This window comes from Schistocerca nitens, chromosome 1 (genome assembly GCF_023898315.1).
Source record: "Schistocerca nitens isolate TAMUIC-IGC-003100 chromosome 1, iqSchNite1.1, whole genome shotgun sequence".
Taxonomy (NCBI): Eukaryota; Metazoa; Arthropoda; class Insecta; order Orthoptera; family Acrididae; genus Schistocerca; species Schistocerca nitens.
Window position 1 is genome coordinate 1,090,656,543 of NC_064614.1, and position 25,459 is coordinate 1,090,682,001.

Here is a 25,459-nt window from a genome sequence, read left to right on the forward strand (position 1 = left end):
ACGACGGTAACCCCGGATTTCCTGTTGTTGCCCCAGACATTTCACTACCCTCTTGCTAAGCACCATACCCTAATCTGGTTTCGAGGACAGGCTTTAGAATACCTCTTTCAGAGTGGTCCGCATACAGTCCTTGACTTCTGGTACAAAGTTGTGACCGCGCATAGCACCCTCAGCCGAAAACCATCTTACCGACAAACTTTTGCCGGTTTTCTCCGCAGCGTCTTCCTTGACCCCCCTCAAAGTTGGGGTGTACCATGCCTACCTGTCACATGATGCAACACCCTTATCCACGTTCTCATGCATCGACCAAAAACAAAAAACAAACTTAAAAAAATGGAAGAAGACAGAATATGTTATATTTTGTTGTATTTAATGTTTTTCATTTTAATATTTTTTTGTTTAACTAACAGTCATTTGTATATGTTTCAATGGTACCTTGAAGAACTCTTGCACAGTGAATATATATGTACTTTTAGTTTGTTCACTAAAAATTATTACGAAAAAAAAAGGAAAACAGGATATGTTCTATTTTGTTGTATTTAATGTTATTCTAATAATTTGTTTACCTAACACTCATTTGTATATGTTTAACTGGTACCTTGCAGAACTTTTGCTTTATATATATATATATATATATATATATATATATATATATATATATATATATATATTCTCCGTTTATTCAATAAAGATTAAAAAAAAAAGTGGTCAGCGCGACAGACTGTCAATCCAAAGGGCCCGGGTTCGATTCCCGGCTGGGTCGGAGATTTACTGCGCTCAGGGACTGGGTGTTGTCCTAATCATCATCATTTCATCCCCATCGACGCGCAAGTCGCCGAAGTGGCGTCAAATCGAAAGACTTGCACCAGGCGAACGGTCTACCCGCCGGGAGGCCCTCGTCACACGACATTTCATTCCATTTCCTTCACAAAGTTTTGCACCAGGCGTGACTGTTGTACCTCCCGTAGGCTTTATTGTATTGGTGACTGTGATGAATGTTTGTAGAGCGTGACGTCGTGTTTGCGTTGTTTATAACGAACGACAGAGAAACAAGGATGTGAAACCCGCTGCTGGCACGCACATTATTCGTCGCGGAAGACACATTACGGAGGACACCAAGTTGTGAGTTCCCATCTGGCGAACGGGAGACTATCTACGGCGTCACCGGACACCATTCCAAGAGATTCCGCGAAGAATCTTCGGATTTACCACGCGAAATTGGAGCACATTAGGGAATTGTGGGCAGCTCCTCCGGTACGCATATTGGCTAATCGCTGCTGATGGAAACTGCTGCGACGGCCGGAGCTGGCTGGTTATCTCTGAATCGAGGATCACTGCACTGGGATGTGTTAAACCGGTATTACACGTCACACCTGACGTGTGCAGGTCAGATGTAGACGGCCCGCCACACAGCGGCAGAACGGATAAACCTGTGATTTATCCTCCGGAAAGAAATAGGAATAGTCATATTCTGCCGTGGATACGCGCATGCGCAGTAGATGGGGTACATGCGCGCATGTGCAGAACGCAGCATTTCGGACACCCTTTCTGCTAGTCATTGTTAACACGTGTGGTCACTGAGCGAGATGGCGCAGTGGTTAACACATTGGACTCGCGTTCGGGAGGACGAAGACTCAAACCCGCGTCCGACCATCCTGATTTAGGTTTCTCGTGATTTCCCTAAATCGCTTGAGGCAAATTCCGGGATGGTTCCTTTGACAGGGCACGGCTGACTTCCCTCCCCATCCTTCTCTAATCTGATTCGACCTACAGTCTGGAACCGCGCGACCGCTACGATCGCAGGTTCGAATCCTGCCTTGGGCATGGATGTGTGTGATGTCCTTAGATTAGTTAGGTTTAAACAGTTCTAAGTTCTAGGGGACTGGTGACCTCAGAAGTTAAGTCCCATAGTGCTCAGAGCCATTTGAACCATTCAGGCCAAATTAACCAACCAACCAACCACGTGTGGTCAGCAGACAAGAAACATATGAGCTCTTGCAGTTTCATTTGGCTTTTGCGAGAGATATTTTACACATTTTCAGCGACTACCTTTTTATATTGAGAAAAGCTGTATATCTAATGCTAGCTCCTTATTGCAGAAATGAAATGAATCAAAGAAAGTATAAGCGTACTTATGGAGGCTTATAACAAGAAAATGTGTGTATATGATCTTCTAAATATACTAGTCCATAATGATTTCATTCTGAAAGTATTTGTATGGAGTGTAGCCATGTACGGAAGTGAAACATGGACGATAAATAGTTTGGACAAGAAGGGAATAGAAGCTTTCGAAATGTGGTGCTACAGAAGAATGCTGAAGGTTAGATGGGTAGATCACATAACTAATGAGGAGGTATTGAATAGAATTGGGGAGAAGAGGAGTTTGTGGCACAACTTGGCTAGAAGAAGGGATCGGTTGGTAGGACATGTTCTGAGGCAGCAAGGGATCACCAATTTAGTATTGGAGGGCAGAGTGGAGGGTAAAAATCGTAGAGGAAGACCAAGAGATGAATACACTAAGCAGATTCAGAAGGCTGTAGGCTGGAGTACGTACTGGGAGATGAAGAAGGTTGCACAGGATAGAGTAGCATGGAGAGCTGCATCAAACCAGTCTCAGGACTGAAGACCACAACAACAACAATGATTTCATATGTTTTACGTAAACGTGCATATAATTTTACTTTCGATATGTGTACGTATCATCTATATTCGTGAAAGTACCGCGTATGTTCGATTTCACTGCGTGTTTTGTGTTATTTCAACATGCCAGGGAGGATAGTGTTGAGAAATAGACTTTGCGGTCCCACTGTTGTGAGATAGCTTCGATCATTATGGCGTCACTTGCTCGAATCCCGTCATGGACGATCGACGGAGCACATCCATTCCGACGAAATTCCGAAGTTCCTCTGGATCTTCGGACCTCAACTCCTTCATTAATAGGTAGTGTATGTCCCTGTGTTCACCCCTTCTCTCTAGTCAGGATCGTACGTCTAGTCGTAGCATTGCGTTATCGTTCTGCCCTTCTAACGACTAAGACGGACATTGTCACGGCAAACGCTGCATCCATAATTCTGTGTAATCATAATGTAAATTGATTGTAACTGCACAAGATAACTATAACTGCTTGATACGTCGAGGGTAGACCTCTCATAAATTTCAGCTCGAGTAAACAGCAGCTTTACCAAAATATCACCTTTAAAAAAAAATGGTTCAAATGGCTTTGAGCACTATGGGACTTAACTTCCGAGGTCATCAGTCCCCTAGAACTTAGAACTACTTAAACCTAACTAACCTAAGGACATCACACACATCCATGCCCGAGGCGGGATTCGAACCTGCGACCGTAGCGGTCCCGCGGGTCCAGACTGAGGCGCCTAGAACCGCTTGGCCACCACGGCCGGCTATCAACTTTCACACTCAACGACGTAACCAAGCGTGGGTTCCCAATATGTACCCTTGCGGCTCTGATGCAGACGTACGTTAGGTGTATCGTGAATTAGGTCTAACGAGAAATTTGCAGTTCCAGATTTCTACGCTTAGGGTGCTGCTGCTGACGATAGGCGTGTCGCGCAATGCAATACCGGCTCATTCAGATTTTATTCTACAACTGGAGATGATGATAAAGTTATATACAGGGTGTAAACAGTGTGCGTTTACAACCTAGCACAGTTGTGTAGGGGAAGTCGAGACGAGCAATTTGGTATAAGATACTTGCGATCTTTCAAGCCTGCGAACAAACTCCAGTCGGTCTGCAGAAGGCACATACGCCACGGCGCATGCGCACCGCACGGGATTTTTCAATATCCTCTCGCTTTCTTAGGCCACCGGCGTAGTCCGCTATTTCACGGATACGGATGTCACTGGACAATTTCAAGAGAGTAACTATGGAGGGGAATGGCTCTACGGTAGGCTACTGCGTGATAGGTGACTGGAAGTCAATTCTAGTATTTGATTCGTAGGAAATAGCGTATCGGCAGGCTACTGCCTGTGCCGCTAAAGTAAGTGATTGGTAGGCAATAACAAATCGGCAGCGTGTCCAGGGGTAGCGTTTTCCTGCACTCAAGCGTTAACTTCGCAAGGCAGTTCTCTCTTGAACGATGTTTACGCTGTTAAACTAGGGTCAAGTGGCGCTGCTGGATGGCGAACACACGCGGTCCGCTGGAATGGTGGCATCATTGGCAGCTAGGTAACGTGTAGCCACCCTTCTTGTTCACGCTGTTAGGCCGTTTGCTTCCTCGTATTTCGATATTTATTGCTTTGTTCATTTTGATATATGCAGTGTAGGTATGTTTAACCCTAGATTACTAAACTCACGTAAAATTTAAGATTTGCTGTTGGTACCAACTCCCGTTTCCAGCCAATGTGGTATTGTCAGTATAGGGTGTGAAACAAGACATATTGTACTTACGTTTACGTAACATACCATTGGAGACCTTATAATTGTAATTAACTACCGTTTTTACGGACTGTAAGAGGCTACTGACTATAAGACACGCCTTGAGTTTTAAGCAGTTTTTTTAAATAACGTATTTCCCATTTTTATTATTAGACTGCAAAGCCAAACTAAAAGAATCTTTAGTTTATAAAATCGAACTGATCTCTAAAATCCCTGAAAACCGTCAACTGAAATTCTTCTTCTTCTTCTTCTTCTTCTTCTGCCTCGTCATCATCGTTACCTTCTTCATGTGTAAAATGCTGTCCACTGCCATCGAGTCCGCCCCGAAAGCTGAGTGGTCCCAGCACAGTTGCGCAGCGTGTTCGGTCAGAGGACTGCTCGCCCTCTGTATTAAAAAACCGAGTAAAGGAATCAAGGATCAACTTGAACGGTTGTCTTGTGACGTCCCCCCAGACCAAACGCAACGACCAATACCGAACAAAATGGAAGAAAAAGAAAAGTGGTCAGCGCGACGAATTGTTATGCCTCTGGGCCCGGGTTCGATTCCCGGCTGGGTCGGAGATTTTTATCCGCTCAGGAACTAGGTGTTGTGTTGTCCTAATCATCGTACCCTCATCCCCGTCGACACCCAAGTCGCCGAAGTGGCGTCTGCCAACTGGCCGTAGCCACACGACATTTCATTTCACTGTCATCGAGAGCGTTGCTTATGCCGCACTTCTTGAAAATTTAACAGTGATGTCTTCTGTCACGCTGGACACGAATGTTTTATCCACTAACACACTTGTTTGATCGTAAGTCATTTCGGCGTGAATTCATGTTGGATTTCATCCATTTTTCCCATTTCTCTTTCACATACACTTTAAATGGTTTATTTATCGCGGCGTCAAAAGGTTGCAACTGTGAAATAAATCTTCCCGGAATAACAGCAAGCTCCGTATTTCCTTGTCTCAATTTCTCTTTCACGGAATTTTTCAAATGACTACTAAACTGATATAGCACAAGAAGAGAACTCTTCCTCAATAAAGCCGCTTTCCTTCTCCCACCCTCTGCTAATCCATAATTTCATGCCACCGTCGTCTATCCAATCTTTGTCATGAACGTAAACACCACCTGGCGGTATTTCAGAAGGTTTTGGTATTGTTTTGCGCTTGAAAATGATCATTGGATTAAGTTTATTGCCGTCATCACAACAGGAGAGGACAACAGTGTAGTGCATTTTTTTCATGTAGTTAGTATTAGCATCTTCCATGGCAACAGTTCTGTTAGTCGGGACATCAAATGGAAGAGATGTTTCATCCATCTTCGCTATTTGGCTTATTTCCACACTGGTGTTCTTTCGATGTTGAATAATAAGGCGATGGAACGATAGCATTTTCTCTTCATACTCTTGTGGAATTTTCTGAGATATTTTGTTTTGGTTCGCATGCTAAGCCAATGACTCTTCATAAACCTGTAGCACAAACCGTGTCCATCCTTGAAGTCTGCCAAGTACAACTGTAGCGCTAGCTTACAAGCGTGTATTTGAATCTTTTTGTATAACTTCCTGTGTTACTTTGATCGTGTCCTTGAATCCATTTCAATACATCGTCTAGTTTTGGCCATTTTCCATTCAGCTTTCTGTTTGCACATTTAGTCTTCCTCATTTTTTTCAGTTCTTCTTCACTAGCCTACAAATTGCGAATGGTTTTTTCTGCTGGTGGAGGGTTGAAATGCCGCTCAGCTGGTCTGTTTCCACGTTTTTCTGCATATGCTATTACTTTCAATTTATAGCCCTCATCGTATGAATACATTTTTTTCATTACGGAACTAGCTACTAACAAAAATATTGTAATATTACCGATAAAACATCACTTTCAGTTCAAGTTCACTGGCACCGTAGACTGCGATGACGCATCATACGCTGTACAGTGATGTGCGTTTGTGATGGTGGGGCGGTAGGGCTACCGAGTTGGTAAGCTAGTGAATCCCCGCAACTCATTCTCGTATAGAGATGGGCAAACTGAAACACGTAACTGTTTCGAAACAAATGAAACAGTGCAATGTAATATTTCGATAAGCTGTTTCGAAACAGTGAAACAGTTTGTTTTTTTGTAATCTAATAAACCTACACATTTCATCATCTTGAATGTATACTGTATAAGTATGTACATATAAACACAAATGAGGTGCGAGAGCGCTAATCATATCGCAGAAAGTATGAAACTATCACTTAGGCGTCTTGACAGTTTCGTATTTCCTGCAGCAAATGCGCTGCTTTCGTGTCGTGTGACTTTCATATTTTTCAATTGGCTGAGGACAGCCATAGCTGAAGGCAGAAGAACCACCACCAACGGAACTGGAGGTGGGAGCAAACTGCAGGAACAACGGATATGCTATTGGGATTCCCACATTCCGTTAGTATGGATAATGTACCCATCCTGCTAATTTCCATTCACACAAAGGGAATCATTGTGGATAATAGGCACAGTGACTAAAGACTACGGTCGCAGGTTCGAATCCTGCCTCGGGCATGGATGTGTGTGATGTCCTTAGGTTAGTTAGGTTTAAGTAGTTCTAAGTTCTAGGGGACTGATGACCACAGCAGTTGAGTCCCATAGTGCTCAGAGCCATTTTGACTAAAGACTCACAAATAACGCCAAATAATTCGAATAAATAACAAAATATAACAGAAAAATATTTTGTCTCTCAAGGTGTTTCGAACCGTTACTATAAATTCACCATGCTTCCCAGCCATTCCCGTTCACCATTATACTATCAGTGATATGTCAAACAGATTGCTTGCAATTATACCTACATCTAATTTATGTATATATCTAATAACTATCACTCTACGCCTTTTTTTATTCAAAATGTTTTAGGCTTACTCGCGTTTCTTAATATGATTACTGTACATGAACAGAGAAGCGTATGTTACACAAAAAGTGTAATTTAACTGAATGATTTTCACATATTTATTATTTTGAATGTGAATAGTATGCGTTGTTTTATGGTTTGGTTAGTGTTTATAAAGCAGATGTTACGCCATTTCGTAATAGGACAGTCAGCTAGAAACGAACCTTTATTTTCGGATATCTTAAGCTTCATGCTATTGCTTGTTAAAAACATTTCGACACTCTTGAAAGTGTTTCATGAAGTGAAGTGTTATGTTGTGTTTCAGTACCTGTGCCGAGCCCGAATCTCGAACGAAACACAGAGCGGAATGAAACATCACTGTTTCGATACACTTAGTCCGTTCCAAGCACAGGTGGACTGAAACAGCCTTATTTTGAAACAACGATACAGTTTCTGTGTCTGGCTCGAGATCGAATCTGGTCCGGTTTTCCGAGACAGGGGCGGAATGAAACACCACTGTTTCGAAACAGTGAACCACAGCCGTTCCGAAACACTGAAACAGTTCCACGTATCGATACACTGTATCGAAACATAGAAACAGTGGCCAAGTCTATGCTCGTCGCATCGGTGCACTGCTGCTACCTGTTCAATCCACTGTTGCCTGACAGAGACAGGTTTCCCACGGAATAATACAGGCGGCAATTTTAAATCAAACACTGGGCATTTTTATATTAATTTGGAGTATAAGACGCACCTGAATTTATACGTGCTTGAACTTCAGCTATATTCTCAAAAAGAAAAAAATCGTGGCATGTGCTTTGAATATTTGTTACGAAAGTTACATAGCCAATGACGGTACGTTGACTTTAGATTTTGCAGTAGAAATATATCGTATGATAGGTATGTTCTTCTTTTGAATATGATGTAAAAAAACAGTACCATAAAATGGGGTTACTTGAAACAGCAGGGAAACAGGGAACGATTTACAGTTACCTTGTTTTCAGTGTTGGTACCGTAGTGTGCGTAATATTATTATTGATTTTGTGTGTGATTCTGAATAACCATACAATGAGTAATAGTTTTATCAAGAAACTGGAGTAAATGAATGAAGTTACTATCCTCTAGATACCGTTATTTATGTGTATTATTTCCTTTACGCTTATCAGTCACAAATAATGAGGTGAAAAGACTTCCAACAAGTATCAGTAGAATCTTAAAGAAATAGTAAATCTCTTGTCTTATGTTAGTGTCAGCAGGCAGTGGATGTGAAATGCATAAATTATTGTTTAGTGTAAGGAAAACGTCCATACAGCGTTTTAAATGCCTTGCCATCCTGGTTCTGTTCGGTAGATGTCGGAAAAAGTCTCTGAATTCATGCCGTTGCCGTTCACAGGTTTCTGTTGAAACGGTAGCGCGAGAGACGAAGCAAAACATCACACTCTCATAATTTTATAATTCTCGACATTAAAACGATCTATTTTGAAACTAACCACATGATACACAGCGTATGTAATATCCAGTGTTTTTGAATGCACAAAACAGTTAAATGTCTACCTGGTTAGTTGTGAAGTATGAAATACAATGAATTCCGCCTCCGCAGAGGAGGACGCGCTGAATGTCAGTATCCATGTGCCGCAATTGACACTATAGTGTCAGTATCCACTGCCAGTAAGTATTCATTTCAGTTACTATATTTTAAGTTACAGAGGAAAGTGCCTTGCCTGAAACGCAATGTATGTGTTTTTCCTGTAATAAAACCCACTTCACAGCAACCACACGGAAACGGGAGCCGGTGACTCTAAAGCGGTCGGCCTGTTTCAGAGTTAACAATATTACTCCGCAGTTACATTGTCGATCACGGCGCAAAGAGAAATCAGTTTAGTTATGGCCTGTACAGTGACACGACTGTGAGGGCTGGACTTGCTGTAACTTGGTTTCACGTTTCTCATCCATCAGACGGAGTTTGATGCAAGGGAACCTACAGAAGCTTTGTCCTTCGACTAATTTCTTTGCAGTCGTCGAGAACACTAGGTGAACTTTACTCATCGTTATTATTATTATCATCTCTGAAACTTTGCAGTGTGCACATCGGTACAGTTATCTGAATTTGAAATAATTCGTTTTTAGATAGTGCAATATGACATTGTCTAGGTCTAAGATTTCTAACAGGAAGAAAGACAAATGTAGGATCTCTACTGAGCAGTAGACAGAGAGAAACATTTTTGTGTCACATAAAAATAACCAACTAGGTTTAATTTATGAAGGAAGAATGTTTTAAAGGAATACAACGTGAAGCGACATTACGAACGACCACTGTTTCATAACAATTAGCAGCGAAGACTCGTGCATGTTTTAAATTTCATGAAATCACTCATACAGCGAGATCACACCTAAAGGAGTCGTGGATTTTGTACATGCGATTCATAAGTATCTAATCAATTTTCTTTTGTCATCTAGAATGGTGTTGGCTTAAAGCGATATTCTTTTGTCATCTAGAATGGTGTTGGCTTAAGCGATAGCGACCGCTATTTTTGGGTTTTAAACTTCACTTTATCGTATTGCGGAAATTACATCAGTGGCATTGCGAAATGCCTTCCTAGTGAAAGCTGCGAAAAACTTTTGAGTTCGGAGCCGTGAAATTCAACTAATAAACGATCTGTCGAACTTTAAAATATTTTCAACGAGAAGTTTACTTTCTGGTACAATTCTATTGATCGTTGCTTGTCTATGGGAAAACTAAAATATTAATCGCTCATAGCCATTCTCCACTTCATGGGTAGTAGTCCCACAGTTTCTACTGTAAATATTTCAGAATAAACATTATTCGAACTGACTTGCTACACCCTCCCACGTTTAGCTCCTAAATGTGACATGTCCATGCAGTGTCGTGAATTATCCCGACGGTTTTAACTCATATTTAGACTCGTTGCACCAACAATTATTCGCTATTGTTCTTGCCAATTAATATATATGTCGAAACAGAGCAAATCAGTGTGATATTGAAGTATCACTTTTTGCACAAAATGTAAGCAAACTGCATTACACGAAGGTCACGTAACATACCCAGTTTGGTGCTCACGACATGGGCAGTAAACTGCTAACTACATGGATACTTGTATTCTGTACGTGCATCGCTAATTATTTAAAGAACAGTTATCATAGCGACAGGCAGTCACTGGATAGATTGCGCACAACTTTATTTCTACCACGTTAAGATGTAAAAACAACACCGCAGCCACGCAACCAAGGGAAAGATAGCAAGTTTCTGTCATTACGCATTATACGAAATGGAATAGACACTGAACAGTCATTTTCATTTATGTAATTAAGATTCTATTTTAACATTTCAACAACATCTATTAGTATTACATATCTAGTAGCAGAATCACCCTAATTTCTTCGAAAGTCTCCATATTAATCCGAAGATAATCGTATCTAAATTGGCCAGATGAAAGTGTAATAAACAATTTGAAACATCCTACCGACAGCTTTTTTTCCTTTGTACAAGCGATAGAATTACCGCTTTCCAGTGAATTCTTGTGTTATACTGTGAGTCATGTAGTTTACAGTTTCCACAAAAGTAGAAGAAAAATTATCAGATTGATAGGACACATTTACCGAGTCTAGTTCACAGTTTCCACAAAAGTAGAAGAAAAATTATCAGATTGACAGGACATATTTACCTTCTACAATACACCTGAAATGTTTTATTGTGCTTTTATAAGCAATGACTTCCGTTTGCATCCACAATGAGCGAGTCTAACGCAAAATGTCAATATTCTATGACTTTAGATTAACCCATTACAGATACCGAAACAAGGCCAAGATACATAGCATAATACATTGGAAAACGTTCGTTATAGAGAAAATTCTTGTAGAGAGATAGATATTAACTTTGTCAGCTCAAAATCTTCATAGAGTTTCAGATCTGAGGACCAACGTATTTTACATAATGACACTTATCATTAAGTTTGTATTATTTAAACACAAGTAAACAGAACACCATTCAAATTTTTCGGTAATGATATCACTACTTAACTAGGAAAACCTACGTTTCTAGCACTTATAGACTTAGAAAAGGCTTTTGACGTTGTTGACTGGAATACTCTCTCTCAAATTCTGAAGGTGGCAGGGGTGAAATACAGGGAGCGAATGGCCATTTACAATTTGAATAGAAACCAGATGGCAGTTATAAGAGTCTTGGGGCATGAAAGGGAAGCAATGGTTGGGGAGGAAGTGAGACAGGGTTGTAGCCTATCCCCGATGTTATTCAATATGTATATTGAGCAAGCAGTAAAGGAAACAAAAGAAAAATTCGGAGTAGGAATTAAAATCCACGGAGAAGAAATTAAAACTTTGAGGTTTGCCGATGACATTTTAATTCTGTCAGAGACAGCAAAGGACTTGGAAGAGCAGTTGAACGGAATGGACAGTGTCTTGAAAGGAGGATATAAGATGAACATCAGCAAAAGCAAAACGAGGATAATGGAAAGTAGTCGAATTAAATCAGGTGATGCTGAGGGAATTAGGTTAGGAAATGAGACACTTAACGTGGTAAATGAGTTTTGCTATTTGGGGAGCAAAATAACTGATGATGGTCGAAGTAGACAGGATATAAAATGTTGACTGGCTCGGGCAAGGAAAGCGTTTCTGAAGAAGAGAAATTTGTTAACATTGACTGTAGATTTAAGTGTCAGGAAGTCGTTTCTGAAAGTATTTGTATGGAGCGTAGCCAAGTGTGGAAGTGAAACATGGACGATTAGTAGTTTAGACAAGAAGAGAATAGAGGCTTTCGAAATGTGGTGCTACTGAAGAATGCTGAAGATTAGATGGGTAGATCACATAACTAATGAGGAGGTACTGAATAGAACTGGGGAGACGAGATATTTATGGCACAGCTTGACTAGAAGAAGGGATCGGCTGGTAGGACATGTTGTGAAGCATCAAGGGATCACCAATTTAGTACTGGAGGGTAACGTAGAGGGTAAAAATCGTAGAAGCAGACCAAGAGATGAATACGCTAAGCAGATTCAGAAGTATGTAGGCTGCAGTAGGTACTGGGAGATGAAGAAGCTTGCACAGGATAGAGTAGCATGGAGAGCTGCATCAAACCAGTCTCAGGACTGAAGACCACAACAACAACTGCAGCCTGTAAATTCACTGACTTAATAAGGAATAATGTGTTTCCAATTTTTTTTGTGTTCCTGATACATCATTACACGAGGAACGAAATATTGCTTCCCATTTACACATCTACCGGTGCACATTGGAATAAATAAATCTTTATTGAAAATACTACCAGTCGGTAGATCGGGATGTAGGTTTCAGTGTACTTATTACTGACGTCATTGGCCGTCCAGAATGACATGTATCCTGTTCTGGTCAACGCTAGCATATCGGTGTACTTCCTGGAGTGCTAGTTACTACAGTCAGTTGAAGATGACGCTGTAAGTCAGTAACGTGGAACAATGTGATTCTTTCTTCTATGTATTGTTTATGCGGCGTGTGTATGTTACAGAACGGCTGAAAGTATAGTCCGATTAAAATTACTTGTTATAGTGTTGAGACATCGGCCACGGGTTGCCTCTCGGCAATAGGTGACACAAAATCTACGGGTCAGTTCACAAATGCTATTAATGTAAGACGCGAAGGAATGTTGGACGAGGGCTCCGCGAGGTGTAGCGGAAAATGCTAGATGCTCTGTAGAAAACTGATTTTAAGTGACAAGTGACGAAATTGCGGCAGAGGACGTAAGCCATGAACTGAAACTCATGCTCCAAGTTAACCACAACCTCGTGATGTGCAATGTATCAGTGAAAACGGTCAGCAATTAGCGGCAGAAGTAAATCATGATCGCTTTTTTGTGGCGATTAAAGCTAACCTTTACGAGTAAATTCAAGACAGAAAAAATTCATTTTCAGTGCTAAAAGCAAACTGTAATTTCTTGCCATAATTGGTTACCTGAAACTATCCTCACACTGACGACACAGTTACGATTGTAGGCAACACAGGCAGAATCCAAACGAAAAGGAATGGCAAGAAGAGATGTAAGAGGAAATAAAGTCAATACGATAACGAAAAATGACGCGACAAAGAATTAGAAATAAAAAAATGCATTTAAGCCAATTAAATGAATAAAAATAATAATCAGACTCTTTTGATTAGATTTAGAAACTAAAAAAAAATGCTACGTTTGGCAAAATTCGAACTTACACGTCAGGCTAATAAGTTAGCCATTGCGGTATACCACAACAGTGCATAAAGTAGTTATCTCTATAACTAAGGTGGTCGAGTCGCGACGATGAGCTGCAGCCTTCAGAAATTCGGCTTCACGCCGTGCCAAGCTTATTTAATGAAAGCCGATCTATGCGATTATGGTATCTGTATAAGTGACTGTGAATCGCTTGCTGTGCGTTAGTATCCAGTACTGTTTCGTTAGTGCATCGTATGAAACAAGTGTGTTTCATTAGCATCGTTGTGTGTTTGGTGTGGTTATCACGTGTGATGGAATAGGAGATAAAAGTGCCCGACCCATGATTGGGGATCCAAACACATCAAGAAAGAAAGCCGGACAAGGAACTGGAAGTGATCAATCGTTGTGGCAATGGTGAACGGTTCGGGCATGACGTTTAGGATTCTGATTAGAGGAAACCAGCTCCAACGGGCGAAGTGTCAACAGTGATTTTACTCAGACTATACAGAAAACTGGCAAGGCTATTACTGTGCCCCTAAATAAACCTAGTGCTGCTCGTTGACGGGTAGCCTATTAACTATTCAGAACTAAAGTGCACAACTGATTCTGCTGTCGTACCCATATTGTGAGCGCTGGCCGAGGCGAACTGCCGAAATCGCCTCCATCTTTGATCGGCTGTCAATCGCCTTGTTGTCCCGGCGGAGGTTCGAATGCTCCCTCGGGCATGTGTGTGTGTGCGTTTGTCCTTAAGATAATTTAGTTTAAGTAGTGTGTAAGCTTAGTCAATCAAGTCCCATAAGATTTCACACACATTTGAACATTTTTTGAATCGCCTTGTTATTTTGACCGAGCTATATGTATATAGACACAGAAAGCCCTACTTTTTTTTCTTTTCACAACGCGCAAGCAGACTGCTCTTGGCTCCAACAATAACAAGACAGTCCGCAGCTCGTGGTCGTGAGGTAGCGTTCTCGCTTCCCGCGCCCGGTTTCCTGGGTTCGATTCCCGGCGGGGTCAGGGATTTTCTCTGCCTCGTGATGACTGGGTGTTGTGTGCTGTCCTTCGATTAGTTAGGTTTAAGTAGTTCTAAGTTCTAGGGGACTGATGACCATAGATGTTAAGTCCCATAGTGCTCAGAGCCATTTGAACCAATAACAAGAAAGGTCAGTTTGTACAGTGAGCAAGAAAGGACGCACGGTTTGCAGACAAGCGAGGGTAAACCAAAGCTATCAAACTCCGCGCCAAGAGGGTGACTAAAGGTATTTACGGTGCATTAACTTAAAAACAAACATGATTCCGTGCCCTTGTTTCATACCTAAATCGCCGAACTCCCTCTGACCTTTCATCTTTAAGGCAAATACGTTGGCGGCGGTGCTTCTCATTTGCCCAGAGAACTCGAGGAAAAAAAACTAATGAGTACTTAAATCTCAGAGGGGAATGAAGATCTCTTGCCCTGAAACGAGTGTAAGGAAAATCCCCATTCCTCAAGCAAAGGGGGAGGGGTGGGAGCAATGTTTAGCCGAGCAGAGCGCGGCAGCGTCCGCTCTCATTAGGGGGAGGGAGGGCCCGGCACGCCGCTCAATTTCTGGGCGGGGGCGGGGGTGGGGGCGGGGGCGGAAGTCCCCTTCGCTTCTTCCCGACGGCCACCCAAAAGATCGCGCGGAATGCCATCCAATTACGGGGAGGGGTGCGGGTCCCGAACTGTGTCCGCGGTGTCTGCGCTGCAACCAACCTCTGTCCCTCAGCCGCATGTGAGCAAAGAAATGCCTCCGTCTGCGGGCACGAAGGCGTCTTATAAACATGCGTGAGACGCCTGTGTTTTATCCTTCACCAGTGCGAGGTAGAATGAAACGGTCGAAATCCTGTAGAAGACTGTTATGCTTCCCTAAACCCCGAACCATATCGCACACAACTCAAAAATGCAATACTTGAGAGATCACGACTTAAAATAATCCATAAATATTACAACAAAGTGTGTGTGTGTCTTCCACATCCCCTCCTAAACCACTCAACACATTTCAACCAAATTTGGTACATATCCCTTACTGGCAGGCAATAGTCACTGTGGGGACTGTTCAGAAATGTTCAAATGTGTGTGAAATCTTATGGGATTTAACTGCTAAGTTCATCAGTCCCTAAGCTTACACACTACTTAACCTAAATTATCCTAAAGGACAAACACACACACCCATGCCCGAGGGAGGACTCGAACCTCCGCCGGGACCAGCCGCCCAGTCCATGACTGCAGCGCCCTCGCCCGGCTAATCCCGCGCGGCTGTGGGGACTGCAACACGTAATAAACAACCCATGCATGAAAAACCACCGCATCATGCATGACGTTTAAATTTGTTATTTCTGTGTTACCTACACTATCCACAATAAATTTTGGAGACAGTTTCTACATGTGCCGCCAAATGCACCCACAAAATTATACCATGGTACCAAATGTAGGCCGGTCCGTGTGGCCGAGCGGTTTTATAAAACTTATATTGAAATAGCGTTACCTTCCTTTAAATTTCAAGCAAGCACTGTTGGCAGTAAATTCCATTATATTTTTCCTGCATGTTCAGGCAGTTCAAGCGTATTTTCCAGTACCAAACTAAAAATTACCGGTTTTTGATTTGTTACTTTTCTTGCCGGGCTGCCAAATGTTTGTCCCTTAGACTAGAGGTTTTCAAAGTGTGCGTCGCCGTTCCCAGCGAAGTTACGGCCTTGCCGTAGCCGCGTCGCGGTGGTTTCACAAAAGTAATTTGACTTTTTGACTTCTGAGTAAAGGAACGGCGTGTACAATAATATGATATCTAGCGAGCAGGCGTGAAGGGGGGTGTTAATATGGCAGCGTGGCAGCTGGCAGTCGTGACTCATTTGTTTTTACCCAGCAACAGTTTGAAGATTAGTTTTGTCGAGTGCATATCATTTTCATTCCTGTTTGTTTTCTGTGGTTTATTTTTCTGTCAGCATGGACACATTTTTAAACGCAAGTAAAGACTGATGTTTCAAATGTATTGTGCAGTTCTAGTGACATGAATAGAGGAAAATGTTGTTCTCCCCAAAGTATACAATATTCCCACTTGTTTACATCCGAGTGGAGATTCCTAATCAAATGAATTGAAGAATTTGTCTTAAACATGGGTGAATGCTCAGCTGTCGACTGCACTACAATAGTTTTCGCACGTTTAGATTTCCTAGTGACCCTGAATGAAGAGAAAGACGGGCCATAGACTGCCGAAGAGACAAGTGGGAACCACCCGATGCTCGGCTGTATACTGTAAATATACGTTAATAAAAATAGTTATTAACACGAAACCAGTTGAAACTTCCTGGAAGATTAAAACTGTGTGCCGGACCGAGACTCGAACTCAGGGCCTTCGCCTTTCGCGGGCAAGTGCTCTACCATCTGAGCTACCCAAGCACGACTCACGCCCCGTCCTCACAGCTTTCCTTCTGCCAGTGTCTCGTCTCAAACCTTCCAAACTTTACAGAAGCTCTCCTGCGAACCTTGAAGAACTAGCACTCCTGGAAGAAAGGATATTGCGGAGACATGGCCTAGCCACAGCCTGGGAGATGTTTCCAGAATGAGATTTTCACTCTGCAGCGGATTGTGCGCTGATATGAAACCTCCTGGCAGTTTAAAACTGTGTGCCGGACCGAGACTCGAACTCGGGACCTTTCACGAAACCAGTTGTATGGAATTGCGTTTCTTCCAAGTTGAAAACTGTACTGAAGCAGTTGGGCTCAAATTTTTTCGATTCGTTAACGTACATACACAAGTGAATAATACTTAACCCCGTATCTTATATAGGCATGGTAGAACGAATGGTAATTCAGATACTTTCATTGCGGATTCGTCATTGTGAAGGAACCTGCACAAGTTACGTAACCTTCAAAGAATAATGTTTTTCCACAACTCAACAAGCAACAAACCTATCATGAAGTACATAAAATGAATACTGGTTAAATGATAAATGAAACTATTAATAAAAATTCGTTTTATTTTAATATGAAACTACGCTTTCCCCCCACCTCTCCACAATAAAAATGCGGTATTTCTTATACGCTGGCCGTTGTGACCGAGCGGTTCTAGGCGCTTCAGTCCGGAACCGTTCTGCTGCTACAGTCGCAGGTTCGAATCTTGCCTCGGGGATGGATGTGTGTGTGATGTCCTAAGGTTAGTTAGGTTTAAGTAGTTCTAAGTATAGGGGACTGATGACCTCCAATGTTAAGTCCCATTGTGCTCAGAGCCATTTGAACCATTTCTTATACCTACTTCTCAATAAAAAAAATAAACACCTCTTTTACAGGTGGCTACATGCAGGCAAAACTGATAAACAGCTGCAGGTTGTTACTGCATATCTGAACACATTGGTATCGAGTTCATTATTCAATACCTTTAATATTTACAAAATTTCACCTATGTTCCGAGCCTACGTTTCTATAGCCGTATAATATTTGATTTCAATTTTTCTATTTTATGAAAAGGGCATTCTTAATTTCTCTATAAACATTAATTACTGTTTTGTTCACGTCATACGTGCAATATCATGTACTTTATAAGAACTACTGTAAAAAGTTGCTTGAACAGGTTTACCACCTACAAGGTATACATTGCTGAATCCTCAGAGATGGGAAGGACGATTCAGCCTGTTATATAGGAGCTCTACCGTAACGAAATGAACCTGATTGTTGTTCACAGCAACACGGCCTGGAAAAGCGAACTTGGGTCTGTGCGCTCCGCCACGCTCATGCAAACCTCGTTCCCTCCACGCTTCCCTATCGCTCTGACCCTATGCGCTGAGGTGCCTCTCTACACGACACGGACAGATAAAACAGTCACCCAGTCATTTGCAGTTTGCCTCTCTAACGGCGTCCAGGCGTAACACGATTTAATTAAATTATTGACCTAATTTAAAAATTTAAAATGGTGGCACAGTCTAGGCATTGGAGTTAGAAATTGTTTACATGTCATGAAGCAGTGTGACTCACTGTGCCCAAATTATCCATACTACAGTCATACGGTCTTTGAGAACGAGCTTAATTACCGACTTCAGACAGCCTTTACATATTAATTTCAAACCTTTACAGAACTTTTTCTCGCTGACAGACAAAACGACAAAAAGGAAAAAAGTTTATCGCTTATAACATTTTTGCTGTTCATGCAGCAAAAGTTCCCTATTCGCATCACCTTTCGGTAGACAGTATCCACATACACCGCTGAACGTACCAGCAAAATTATATCACTGTACGACACAGTTTGGGATATGTGGCAGCATGTCATCAATACGGAGATGTATGAAAAACTAGCCTTTCTTAAAACGTAACGCTAATTATCCATATTGTATTTTGTTATGAGAGCACTTACCGACTTACAACAAACTTTAAACCTAATTTCAAATCTTTCGTTTTGTTTCAACTTTCTGATTTGTTTACGGGTGAATAATCCGGGAGTAGTAACAACAGGATAATTAGTGGTCGGCCGCGGTGGCCGAGCGGTTCTAGGCGCTTCAGCCCGGAACCGTGCAACTGCTGCGGTCGCAGGTTCGAATCCTGCCTCGGGCATGGATGTGTGTGATGCCCTGAGGTTAGTTAGGTTTAAGTAGTTCTAAGTTCTAGGGGACTGATGACCTCAGATGTTAAGTCCCATAGTGCTCAGAGCCATTTGAACCATTTGATAACACTGGTCAACACTCATTTTCTTGCCAAGGATATTAGAGTGGCTTTAGGATGGGTTAGTGGTGCTGAGGACGAATATAGCAACCATTTATGCAGTTTGGCTATAGTTTTTGAGATAATGCATGATTTATTCAAAAAATTAGAAAAAATTGCTAATACTGAACTCGAGCGCTGCAAACTACAATGAAAAAAGAAAATAATCTTTATAAATAGCTTCTATGAAAACCTGATAGGCATTTGTCCACGTATAAAACATAATTGAGAAGTTTCTCTATAAGTATATCATTTTCCGTCCATGACGAACCGCTTCCTGCACGCTTTCCTTTTATAGGTCTCTTCAGAACAGTCACGTTGCAGATTCCAGCAATAATCTGCCATCATATGCCTGTCCCATCTTCCTTTATATCTTTCCTCTATTCCTTTCATATCTTGATGGAACCGCTCTCCTTGTTCCTCACTGAAATCACCTAGATTACGAGGAAATCGATCTAAGTGGCTGTGAAGGAAGTGCAATTTTATGCTCATGTTAGCTCCTAAGTTTTGAAAGTTAGTGAGCATGTTTTTGACCAGTTCCTCGTAATTGGGAGCTTTATGATTGCCCAAAAAACATTTTACAACAGCGACAAAACTGTTCCAAGCCGATGCTTCAGTGACAGTCATGACACTTGTAAAATTGGTATCGTTGATGAGCCTGCGAATTTGAGGACCATCAAATATTCCTGCCTTAAGTTTTTCACTACTGAGTCCAGGGAACGTATTGCAGATGTATGTGAAGCAATTACCATTTCTGTCTAAAGCTTTGGTGAATTGCTTCATTAGTCCTAACTTAATATGTAATGGTGGAAGAACAATCTTGTCCCTACTAACCAGAGGTTCATTAATGATGTTTGCTTCACCAACAGCCATATGTTCCCTTGGAGGCCATGTTTTCTGCTTCCAATGTTCGTGCTTTGCCCTACTATCCCACATGCAGATAAAACATGGGTGCTTTGTGTATCCACTTTGTTGTCCAAGCAAGAAGTTCACCAGTTTCAAATCAACACAAATCAACCACTGGTGCTGCATATACTGAATTTTCTGCAGAACCATCTTGATGTTAGCATATGCTTCACAAAGTTTTGTTGAGTGGGCAATTGGAATAGATGCGTAATGATTGCCATTGTGTAGGAGAACACATTTTAAACTTCTAGTGGAACTGTCTATGAAGAGACGCCAGTCCTCTGGTCTATATTCCGGCAGCCCCAATTCAAGTAAAAGTCCAGGTATATTGCTGCAATACACTATAACCTCTTCTTGGTTGAAGTATGGAAGAAGGTTTTCTTCTCTCGTCCCGTAAGCTGTTATTTTAACACTTGGATGAAGACAGTTCTTTTCCTTAAGCCTGGATGCTAAGAGTTCTGATGCTTGCTTTGAAAGATTGAGTTCTCGTATCAAGTCACTGAGCTCCTTCTGGTCGAACTGCTGGGGTTGTGTCTCACGTCCTTCGTATTCCGAACCACTACTTGTACATTCCTCGCCGTGTACATCGTCATCTGATGATGTTAGCGTGGGTGATGTTGTGAAGGTTGGTACAGGAACATCGTTGCTGTGCACCACCGGTCTTCTTGCTGACTCCAAATCGGGATATTCCCACTTTCGTTTTTTGAACCTATTAAAACCTTTCACATTAACAATGCAAAAATAGCAATCATCTGTATGGTTCTTCTGCTCTCGCCATACCATAGGCACTCCGAAGTTTAAGCTTTTCCTTTTTCGTTTTGTCCACTGCCGTAAGCACTCCACACAGCATTTACAAACTTTATGGGGTGCCTACGCCTTGTCTTGATCTCCAAGTTTAATTCCGAAATATGCCAGATACGCTTCCTTCACAAAAGGAGTGATATTCTTCCTGTTCTTTTGAAGAACGTATTCACCACAAATGTAGCAGAACTCATCTGGATGGTTCACGCAAAGACGGCGTGAAGAACTCATGTTTTCCTAAAACAAAATTGCACAAATACTACATATTATGCAGAACTTTCTTGTATTTGCATGTCAGTCACATCCAACAAACATCATTAATTGTTTTGTGTGAAATGAATACTCACCTTATTTGCTACGTCACGATGAAAAGGTTCTATCTCCTTGAAGCTGCACTGCACATGTGTGTGACTTTCGACCATCGCCATTTTTCTTGTTTACACTGAACGCTACCTATCGGCTGTTGAGGGGATTACCTCGGCCAACAAATGAATGTCGAGTACCGCCGAATTCAAATCTGCACAACCCTCAATATCTTCAACACACGCACCGCACAACAGGACTTAACACATGCTGACAGTGTGATGTTTGCATGATGTAATCCTCAACCACACAGATGCACTCCCTGAGTACAATTGTTTAATAAAGATAGTACAATATCACTAATTAAAAAACAGGTAGCAAATACATTACACCATATATGGACCCTGCAGTCGATATTATCCACATGAAACTCTCATTTCCACAAATAACCTATATCTCAAAAACCAGAGCCAATTTGGAAAAAGTACAAATATACTCGGAATGAGTATCATAACAATATCCCATTTTCGTTCAAACTTCCCTGGCAACGAAAAAAAAATTTTATTTTGTAGAGCTGTGTAATTAGTGTTATGCGTCTACAACCGTAAAGGTTTTATACTGTTAATGTCAAATACGGGTTGACGCACTCGATAGAGGCACCACAAACAAACATTTGCTTAAATTACACTTAAATTATTTGCATAAAAATCAGGAAATAAAATTAAATGAATCGATCATACTTTGCTCATGGGGAAATAAAGACGAATGTCAAGAGGTGCTGGAAGTGACTGCCCTCCATTAGTAAACACAGCTGAACACGACGCTGCAGATTCTCAAATGTTGCCCAGAACGTCTGCTGTCATTGCTTGGATTTCACGGATGACGTTCTCTCGTAAATCTTCCAAGTTGCGTGGTTTGTTCCTGTATACCTTTCCTTTTAGGCCATCCCAAAGGAAAAAGACAAATTGAGTTAAATCAGGTGACCTAGTGGGCCACAGTCCTTTCGAAATCACTCTGCCGGGGAAAAACGATTCGACCTCAGCCATGGTCACTCAAGGTGTGGCATGTGGCGCCATCTTCTTGATACCATCCGGGGTAAGTTCTTCATCATCGAACTGGTTCACAAATTCCCGAAACATTTTGATGTAAACTGCACTAGATTCGAAAAAAAAAATTGGTCCGATGATGTGACGCTGTGATATTGCACAGAACGCGCCAATCTTTTATAAATGCACTTTGCTCGACCCGTGCATGTGGATTTACGTTACACCGAAAACGTGTATTCTGAGAGTTTACATAGCCGGAAACGTGGAACCATGTCTCCCCATCACTGAACCATGTGTACTGCAATATTCCTGGCCTCTGAGCAAAAACTGCCGAAACCAACGGCGAAAAACGGGATGTTCAAAAAGTCTCTCCGCAATGCCATATGATTGTTAGCCGCGCGTGCCGTATGATTGTTCGCCTGCCTGGGTTACTTCAAGTGGACTCTCCCAACATTCCACTGTTTCATTTATGTCAGTAAAAATGAATATTCAACAAATTAATAACTTGTGTTTCACTGAGTTTCATTTCGGCATATTCACCGCGGCACACCCGCGCGTCTAACAATCATACGGCGCTGCGGAGAGACTTTTTAAACACTCCGGATAATGTGTTTTTCATTTACGTGAACAACTGTAAACCTGTATGGATACAAGTCGACTTTCTTCGCAGCTCTGTGACAAGTGCTTCATGACATCCCACATTCCTGAGATAAACGTCGACTAGACTTTGCAGGAGAGGCCAATAATCGCTTCACGTCAGTCACTTTTTCTTCCGATAATGATGGCCGTTCGCCGTCGTGAAGATCCAACACCTTTACAGTGCTTCCCATCTTGTCCACTGATTTTTGTATGCAGTATTTAGACGGTATATACTGGTCACCAAACCGTTCAATAATTCTGCTAACGTGTCTTAATGGAACGAGTAATCCAATATTGTTCGGAAAAAAAACACCACGTGCTCTTCGACAGAATAGCGATACATTGTCACTATAGACTGTTACACTGACAAGTGAGCACCAGCCACAGCGAATCGCGGAAACACACTGTTGAGTCAAACAATGTTGCAGAGTGCAGTGTTGCAACGTCAAGTGTGACAGATTACACTGTGATTTCAGCAGATTTGCTTCAAGTTTGTGGGGCACCTTTCGAGTGCGGACACCATGTATTTAACTGATTCGTAAAGTACTCAGAGATTCGAGGCTGTTTTGCACATGGGTGTTCGATCTTTAAATAACTGGAGATGGGGGTTTTACTGGTTACAAATTAAACTACAGCTGCTGACTTTAATTTACGACACCGCTATAGCCAATACAACGAGCCTGGGAGCTCTCGCGCCAAATGACGCAGCCGCTGACACACGCCTCAAAGCAGTGTTCGCTCTCGCTTGCAACGCTCAAGCTCCCCGGAGCAAGGGCCGAAACTTGTTGCTCTGTAGGGCTGTAATGTGAACCGGCCTAGTGTAAGGAAGCTGCTCTATGAAGTCTTTATAACTAACCATTTTATATATATACTAGCTGCAATACCTGGTGTTTCCTGGGTCAGGATATGTTGCACCATTGATGCCATGAGGACCATTCTCCCTATCAGATATGATCTAACGTATAGTCCATTAAACGTAGGATGAAAACAGTGTTTATTAAATTAATTAATCAAAGAATGAGATAAAATATTATTATGTAACAGTATCAAAAGTTACTTAATTTAATAAGAAATTATATATAATATTTTCATTTTTTCACAATACATGCTTATACACTGTATTTGTAGTTTTATTGTTCGGACTGTAAATGAACAAGTTTCGCGGTGATACAACTAGTGAGCACGCGACGTACAGTATGGATTAAAAGTGTCCGGACACATTGCTGAAAATGACTTACAAGTTCGTGGTGCCCTCCATCGGTAATGCTGGAATTCAGTATGGTGTAGGCCCACCCTTAGCCTTGATGACAGCTTCCACTCTCGCAATCATACGTTGAATCATATGCTGGAAGCTTTCGTGGGGAATGGCAGCCCGTTCTTCGCGGAGTGCTTCACTGAGGACAGGTATCGATGTCTGTCAGTGAGACCTGGCACGAAGTCGACGTTCCAATGCATCCCAAAAGTGTTCTGTAGGATTCAGGTCAGGATTCTAAGCAGGCCAGTCAGTTACAGGGATGTTACTGCTGGCAACCGTTAGTGAGTTGTTTCAGTCGTTTCCTAACCTTGAAGCCTGTTAGTGTTCTGTATTGTTCAGTGAAAGAACATAGTAACAACAGTGTATTTAAGTGAAACAACATATTAACTGTTGTAGTTTGTAGATTATTTATGAAATAGGGATGCCTTTCAGTTACCGTTATTTTTATCGTTTTTCCAAAACTAAATTCTCTACAACTGCTGTTGAAAGCTTTGTGCAATTATCTGGAATTTAAAAAACAAAGTGAGCCAAGTAGTTAATAAATTAGAAATTTTACGAAATTACGTCTTTGCTTCTCTGGATGTTCTGGAAAACTGCTGCGGATACATACTTGGCTGGGACATGTTTTGCCGGCCGGAGTGGCCGTGCGGTTCTAGGCGCTACAGTCTGGAAACGCGTACGGTCGCAGGTTCGAATCCTGCCTCGGGCATGGATGTGTGTGATGTCCTTAGGTTAGTTAGGTTTAAGTAGTTCTAAGTTCTAGGGGACTGATGACCTCAGAAGTTAAGTCGCATAGGGCTCAGAGCCACTTTTGGGACACGTTTTATTAGATTCTCCAGATCAATAACAACAAAATAAATGTACAGTTTTGCGATTGCTTCATATTAGCGAAGATGCTAAATTTCAGACAAAATCTTGTATTAGCCGTAACTCTGTAACTAAACATTTACGGACCTATGTTTGTATGAACTTTTTTCTTTAGTTTTATTTGTAGAATAACATACTAATATTGGATGCCATGAAAAAGTGTATATAACTTTTCTTTTTTGATATTCTGCGCACATCGTTAAGCCTTCCTGTTTATTTACGTAGTGTGTGTTGATTTTTGTTGGACTGAGACATGATGACGTTCCACAGCAGCTGACCGATCTGACGTTGATGTCGACAGGTAACGGCGGCGCGACGGCGACGTTTGACCTGTTCGACTCGGAGAGCGCGCACGACCTGACGCTGTCGCCGCAGACGTTTACGAGCTCCACCGAGGCGTTCATCAACGACAACTCGGACAGCCTGGGGGTGCCGGGGGACGCCGACACAGGTACCCGCCCACGCCTCAACTATTCATGTCCCCGGAACGGCGCCCCCGCTTAGTTGGCAATCGACAC

The 25,459-nt window shown here is 41.9% G+C and overlaps 1 protein-coding gene across 1 annotated transcript in view; it reads left to right on the forward strand.

Annotated features, from left to right (window-relative positions):
- The window catches only part of LOC126230276 (zinc finger protein 541-like), a 689,355-nt gene that overhangs the window by 316,988 nt on the left and 346,908 nt on the right, over window positions 1-25,459 (forward strand). The window contains exon 3 of the mRNA XM_049942389.1: window positions 25,243-25,392. Within this exon, the coding sequence (XP_049798346.1) occupies window positions 25,243-25,392 (150 nt within the window). The remainder of the gene's footprint in view (window positions 1-25,242; window positions 25,393-25,459) is intronic.